The 7,328-nt window shown below is 42.8% G+C and overlaps 1 protein-coding gene across 1 annotated transcript; it reads left to right on the top strand.

The window, feature by feature from the left end:
* Positions 1–352: 352 nt before the first annotated feature.
* AP1S3 (adaptor-related protein complex 1, sigma 3 subunit) lies at positions 353–4,296 on the top strand. Its single transcript, XM_010158939.1, has 5 exons — positions 353–385; positions 486–664; positions 1,553–1,661; positions 2,620–2,757; positions 3,810–4,296. The coding sequence occupies exons 1-5, from the start codon at positions 353–355 to the stop codon at positions 3,843–3,845; spliced, it is 495 nt and encodes a 164-aa protein (XP_010157241.1). The 3' UTR covers positions 3,846–4,296.
* The last annotated feature ends 3,032 nt before the right edge of the window (positions 4,297–7,328 follow it).

The following is a 7,328-nucleotide window of genomic DNA, read 5'->3' as shown; positions in this document are numbered from 1 at the left end:
TGAAACAGTGCAATGCCAGAATTGTTAGTGATTATAATTACTACCCAGGTATTCATGTTTCTAGTCCTGTGCCACACGTTGCATCCTTGATCTCCCGAGCCCTGTTGTACGTAAGTCTTTATTCCCTCTGCTAAGGTGTCTAAACTCGAAGGAGGGGTGGCTGGGGACCTCTCCTCACCATGGCAGAGTGGTGATGCTCCTGTTCCTGGCGGATTGGCAGAATAGGAAGCAAAGCTGCTGTTTGCACAAGGTGAGGGAGGGCAGGTGGGAGAGGAGGATGCAAACAGGATGCGTCAGGGAGGGGAGAGCTGCCGTGGGAAGAAGCAGGGAGGGGATCTCTGCTCCCACGCTGATGCCGTGTCCAAACGTCGCGCCAGGGCTGGAGGTGCCTTTGCTAAAATCTCATAGATTCCTGGCGTGAGGCACAGGGACGCTCTCCTCTGGCCACGGCCCCAGCGTTAACCATGTTGCTCTGTTTACTCTAGATACACTTCATACTGCTGTTCAGTCGGCAGGGGAAACTAAGGCTTCAGAAATGGTATACGACGCTACCTGATAAAGAGAAGAAAAAGATCATTCGGGAAATTGTTCAGCTTATTTTGTCTCGCAATCAAAAAACAAGTAGTTTTGTTGACTGGAAAGACCTCAAGCTTGTTTACAAAAGGTGTGAGTAATTTTATGAGAACATATGTAATTACTGTTTGTATAAATAACGTGCTAGGAGAGGAAAAATGAAAGCTTGCTTTAAGAAAAACACCAAACAAACCCCAAGTGCTAGACCAAGCTGGTAGGAGCCTGCCACCAGCAATCCAACTGTTCAACAGCACAGTGTCCCTGGGTAAATCAGCAGGGTAAATTCGGGGGTGAAAAATATGTGTACAGTCTGTCAAAGGAGAAAAATGGGAGTAACTTAATAAGTACTAGCTCTTGAAATTCTGTTGGAAGGCTTTAGGCTTCGCTGCTCCTTCTGACTCCCCACGACTGCCTGCTGAGACATGTGCTGAGCTTTTCCAGGCTCTTCAGGAGATTGCAGGAACTGTTTCCAACATTTTGTCAGAATTTCTTCTTGAAATAATTGTTGCTCTGGAAAGTGTCAGTTCCCATTTCCTTTTCCAAACAAGTCGCTGGTCCCCAGGTACGGGATGCTTAGCATGAACTGCCTGTGAATTCTCGTACAATTCTCTTACAGCTCAGCCTTTATTTTCAGTCTTGAATAAAGAGCAGTTTAATTAACCCCACTTCCTGTAGTGCTATTGCAGCAGGTGAGGGAGACCTTTAAAATACACTACTGGTGTACTCTTTGTTTTATTGAGGCCAGTGTTGGAGGTGTCTCACCTTGCCAAGGGTGCAGCTTGCTTTTCTAACTCAATGAATAAGTTGTTTAAATCATCTGATCTTTTTTTGAGTGCTTGCTGGGACACTGAGAATGAAAGGAAATTAGTATTTTAGAGAGAAGATAGACGTTAAGTGTCATTTTCATAACTTCTAAGTCATGAGCAGAGCACTGAGGATCCAGCTGTTCACCATCACATTTTTGCCTTTTCTTCCCCAGGTATGCTAGTCTGTATTTCTGTTGTGCAATAGAAGACCAGGATAATGAGCTCCTGACACTAGAGGTCGTTCATCGATACGTAGAGCTTCTGGACAGATACTTTGGAAACGTAGGTTTTGCCTTCTCCCATGAACCACATTCCTGGCTGTCTGATTAACAGTTACCTGTAGCTGGTTTGCCTCGTGATTCCATCTGCACTGCTTGCCCTGTAGACTCTTTCAGTCCAAAGGGAAATTCATTACTAGAATATGTTAAAAAACAGTGCTGAAACGATCATAAGTTGTTTTTCTATCCACCATTAATCTTGATGCTTTGTATGTCTTTTTTGGAATAGAATTTAATGGGAAAGCTGAAAGAAAATTGCTTTAAAAAGAACCCTGGGTTGCAGTACTTTAATTCTCTCTCCTGACATCTTCAGACATGCTGGTCTTGTTTGTTGCGTAATATTGTGTAAGAGTTAAGGACTTAGAAAGAGGAAAAAGGTAAGGTGTGGGATTTTGTATTTTTAAAGACAAGACCTGAAGAAGGTCCAAATAAGTCTTTTCAGTAAGTCTTTAAAGACTACAAGAGACCCATCTTTTCTATGAATACTTTTGAAATTGTTCCCACTGCCTTAATTCCTCTCTTAGTTAAATCACTTTACCATGGGGTCATGCTTGTACCGCCTCAAAACAAAGAAGTGGTTGGTGAGTGATGGTCACTGGGACAGGAAATTTGTCTTTGTGAAACCACACCCATGTATGTAACCCGTGTTACAAGTGCTGTATAGACCTGTTGTAGGGTCAGTGGGCTAGAAGTCAACTCGGTTCTCTGAAAACCAGTATAGAAGCACAGTGTTATGTAAAATATAGTAAGTGGAATATCTTTTCTGTAAGTCCAGGCTGTGTACGTGGAGAGAGTGTGTTCAGGAGCTGCAGTACATCCTAATACGCAGTATCATTCTTCACCCTGTTACCTGCCACCAGACTGCACGTGTTGGATACGTTTATCATCTTAACTTTTGGCCCACTAGTGCTTGTAACGCTGTAAAAGTGGTTAAAATGTGGCGTGTCCTTTTGTTCTGGCAGGTGTGTGAGCTGGATATTATCTTTAATTTTGAAAAAGCTTATTTTATTCTCGATGAGTTTATAATTGGTGGGGAAGTACAAGAAACTTCAAAGAGGTCTGCAGTGAAAGCCGTAGAAGACTCTGACATGTTGCAAGAGGTAAGGCAGACAAAAGGCAAACACCTCGTTTTCCTACATCCTCCTTGCTTGACAGGAGCTTAAAAGACAGCTAAGCACTTCTGGTACTTAATTATCCAAATGTGTTTTAAGTTCCGTTTCGGTAGGTACAACAGTGCAGTTAAGGTAGCAGTTACATAAGCTTTCAATTCATCCCTGTTGCATCTTGAAGAATTGTCCAGAGGCTCTTTATATAGTGTTGCTGCTCTCTTGCAATTTAACTGCTAGAGTTTCTCGGATATTAATATCACAAAACAGTTGAAACAAACCTAAGATGCTGATAGAAGAACAATATCTAAGGTTATATTTTGTGTGTGTATATATATATAAATACAGAAAAAAATATTTGGTTTCACTAATACATTGGAAAGAGATGACCTCCTATTCACATTTAAAATTGGAAGGAGCGTGCGCTGGCCAACTCCACTTCCATTCACGAACACCTCTAGTCATTCTGTAGGGCACAGACACGTAACCTTTTTCTGGAATCCTGCAGGAATTCTCTTCTGCAGCTTGTCCCCTTGAGCCAGAAGTGGCAAGAGCAGTTGAACGTGATGGCCTTACTTCATTGTAAGTTGGAACTAGATGATCTAGTTGGAACTAGATGATCTTTAAGGTCCCTTCCAACCCAAACCATTCTATGATTCTATGATTCTGTGATTGTTTTTCCGAGGTGGTGAAGGATCCATCGCACTAGTGAAGGAAGCGGCACGCTGGTGGAACTCGCCAGGGCACGCCATGCAGATGGAACAGTGCGAAGTGCTCTGGCATTTGCACGTGAGGCTAGGCCTAGCCGTAGCGAGGCAGCTGGGCGTGAGGAGTTTAGCCACAACCGTGCCGTGTCGTGGTTTGAAGATCAGATTTCTATAAGGCTGTTACAGGTTTTTTTAAAGCAGAATTATGTCTTTCAATTAATCTGATCCAATTCCGTGCAAAACTACAACAGTCTTCAAAGAGGAGAAGAGAGTTGGTTTGGATATTCCTGTCCGGTGCCATAATGCATCAACTGTTTCTTTTTTTTTTTTTTATTCCAGACAGTGGAAGAGTACATGAACAAGCCTGCTTTTTAATGTTAAAACTACCTGGAGAGGAACTGCTGTATGCACCTGCAAAATGCACTTCCTGAAATTGCTTCCCAATGTGCCAGATCCTCAGAGAAAAACCCAAATCCAATAAGTAAAGGGCTTTGTTTGTATAATGGTGAAGATGAAGGTCAGCTAATGTAGCACAGGGTTTAACAATTCTGTATTGGCATTACTCTGCATATGAGTTTCTCAGAATTGTTATTACCCTTGATCTCGTTTCTATTCTCCTAACTGGAATAAACACTTGTTTTGTACTATGTCTTTTAGCTACGGGTTTTGTCATCATAAAATGTTACTCTGACAGTACTTTGAAGAGGTATTTTTTACTAGTTCTGGTCCACTGCTGACTTTATGACTCGACTTTTGTACAAATGTCCATTATTTTGAATGTAATGATTATTCTGCTCTAATAATAATTTTTTTTTCTAAAAGCCAAACTGTTGTGGGCCCTGATTTCACAAGCTGGTTCTGAAAAGTTTAAGCCATCTAGTAGAAGAAGAAATATGCTTCTCTTTTGGGCCAGCCCCTGTCTTTCACTGTCTTCCTTCTGGTTTCTGCTCTAGCCTGCTAAGACTGCTCCAACTGCTATTAGAGCACCCTCCACACCTCTGTTTAATCTGGAAGAGTGCTCTGGCTCAGGGTAGGGCTACTCCCAGGTTTAATGAATCCTTTTTGCTGCTTTGGATGGCTTGTTTCTGTCTCCTTGTTTTCCTAGCTCCCCTGGTCCTGGACAAAGGCTACACCCTTTGGAAGTGTGCAACTTCCTATTTTCCTATCTATTGCCTATTCCCTATCTATTCAGGATATATCCTGAAGAGATTAGTCTTTGGGATCTTGGGGGGAAGAGCATCTGGTGTATCTTTTGACTCAGCATCCACCAGTAGCCATCCTTCCCAGTAGAGTTTTCCAGTCCCCAGTTCGTACACCTGTTGGGATGATCAGCTTTCTAAGTAGTTGAACATGGTCTGTTTTTGTGAAGGTTGGACCATTTAATCGACTTTTTATAACTTTGCAAGCTGCACAAAGGGAAAAAGGGTAAAATAGTAGAGAGGGGAAGTACCAGCTGGGCTGTGCATCTCCCTGCGTGTTACAAAGCATTGTAGCTGCGTGGGGAACCAGGTGTGTTCGCTTGCCTGTCCTTTTGTCAGTGCAGTTTGGACTCTAAACTGACTGAACTGGCTTCCTTAGAGAAGGAAGAAGCCATTATTTCCTCCTTCTTTTACAAAATTCAAAGCTCAGAGAAATTCTGTTTATCTTAGCCCATAACTTGTAGCTGGATGTTTTGTCTCTGTCAAATCATGAAATTATCCGATACAGAAATCAGGTAAGTTATCAGCCAAATATGCCAGAATGATCCGAGCACTGATTTGCTTTCCCTTCAACACATACTTTCTTTGATTTCTGTGATGTACACTCAGTATTTTCCTTCAGGGATTTTTCTAATCTTTAAAATGTCCTGCATGTTTATTCTAATTTTTTTTTCATCTCTCCTTCCTTCCCACACTGTCTGTATCCTCCTGGGGAGGGGTTTTGGGTCTTTTTTTTGGAGGGTGGGAGCACTTGGACACATGACAGTGGTTTCTAAATGTCAACCCACTGTTCTGCCTGTGTTATCTGGTCTGTGAGTAAAACTGTGACAAGCTGGTTCGTAGCGTCACGCTGCTCTTTTTGTAATTCCTTTATCCATCTGTTTTCTCTGTACTGGTGTCAAAGGCATACTTTCAGCACTGAAAAAAACTGAAATTGCTGAAGGGCTTTTAATAGCTCTGAAGACATTCAATTTAATAGTAAATTAATGAAATTGTATGAGTTGTATATTTTTTCTCATGGTTTAAAATGAAGTTTTTTAAAGTGGAGTGTTTAATTGATTAAGAAGGCACTTCAGAATGTGCAAAGAGGCTCTTTCTGCTCTTTACTTTTGTAAGTGACTTCTATTCAGTGAAATCATAAGTAGTTTCATTTGCTTTTACTCTTTTTTGGAGCCATGCTGCGAGACTCTGACTCTTGTAACACTCGGGTTGCTTGAATTCTGACGTATATCAAAATGTGAGTTCCAAAAAGAGATTTCTTGGTGTGAATAAGGGTATCATAAGCCTGTCTTCAGTCATTCTAAGGGGAGCTGTAGGGCTTCTTGCTCTCTCATTTCAAATGAAGAGGAATTCCTTATGGGAAAAAATAACACATTAGCTAGGGGTACTTATGCTCGCCATATCCGCAGAGCATCTGAAACCAGTAGCACTGCCAAACTGGTGCATCCAGCGTCACCTTGAGAAGTGTGAAGGAACTTCCTTCCTTCCTTCCCATGACCGTTTGCCCTGGTGCAAACGGTTGTGGGAATACGGTGTGCCTGTCGTGCCAACTGCCCTTGGCGCTACAAAGTGTGTGTTGAGGGCTCTAAAAAACTGTCGAGTTGTACGTGTGCTCTGAGAAGCGTCTACAGATTCCTGTTGCTTTTGCCTATAGATGGGCCACGCAGCGTAGGCGAGCGACTTCGCGTGACTTCGGCCAGCGCCAGTCCGTCTGTGTGGCATACTTCCGGACGGGTTGGTTTGAAACATCAAACTTGCCTTCCTGCTTTCTACAATGTTCAGTGAGAAAGGGGTCGCTCACCTAAGTGGTGTTAATCGAGCCCAACCCAGCCCTTTCTCCAAAGGGAAAAATCCCGGCTGAGCCAGCTTACCTTTAGGTCACAGTGTCAGAATGCCTCTGCACGACTTTGTGGAGCTCCGTTGCCTCCGACAGGACTCTACCCAGGTTAGCACACTGCGGTGTGCAGCTCATCACAGATCTATGTCGCTCTTTGTCTTAGTTCTTTGGTTTCTTTAAGCGGGAGATACCTCTATCTTTGTGTATATTCACAAATCTCCCTGCGGTGTTGCCCTTTTCGTGCCTGTTTGCTGTTGCTCTTTCCAGCCTGCCTGACTATGCTAGGAGATAGTGTAAAGTTTTCTGAGATTACTTTATGCCACTATTGCATTATTAACCAGGCTCCACGACGACTTTCCCAATCTCACTGACACCTGTTGCGGTTTCTAAACTCTCACCTTGCTGACAAGCTTTGAGCACGTGTGCCCTGGTTCGCAAAATTGCATTTACTAAAATCGCCGCCAATTGTGGTCGTGTTGCTAGCCTACATTCCCTTCCTTGCTTTTGCCAGCTGCATCTAACAAAAAGCTGCTTGATTTTCTTAACATCTCTGCCTGGAGGATTCTTCCTGGGATCTTACCAGTTGTGGGGCAGGGCCGGTTCTCCAGCGTGCAACTCTTTGTTGTGACATCTTTGAACGTAGCATGGCAATTGAAGAGAGACAGACATTACACTGGGATAAAAATAAGTGTAATAATGTCAAAAGGAATATTGAAAGTATGACAGATCATCTTGAGTGAGAGGCAAGGGTGGCAGGATCTCACAGGATTCATGAGTTCTTGTAATTTCTGTTTCTTCTGTCATTATGCATTTCTGAGTGTT

Source organism: Eurypyga helias, unplaced genomic scaffold (assembly GCF_000690775.1).
Source record: "Eurypyga helias isolate BGI_N326 unplaced genomic scaffold, ASM69077v1 scaffold20059, whole genome shotgun sequence".
NCBI classification, from domain to species: domain Eukaryota; kingdom Metazoa; phylum Chordata; class Aves; order Eurypygiformes; family Eurypygidae; genus Eurypyga; species Eurypyga helias.
Note: the sequence above shows the minus strand (reverse complement) of the source record. Positions and strands in the feature narration are given on the sequence as shown.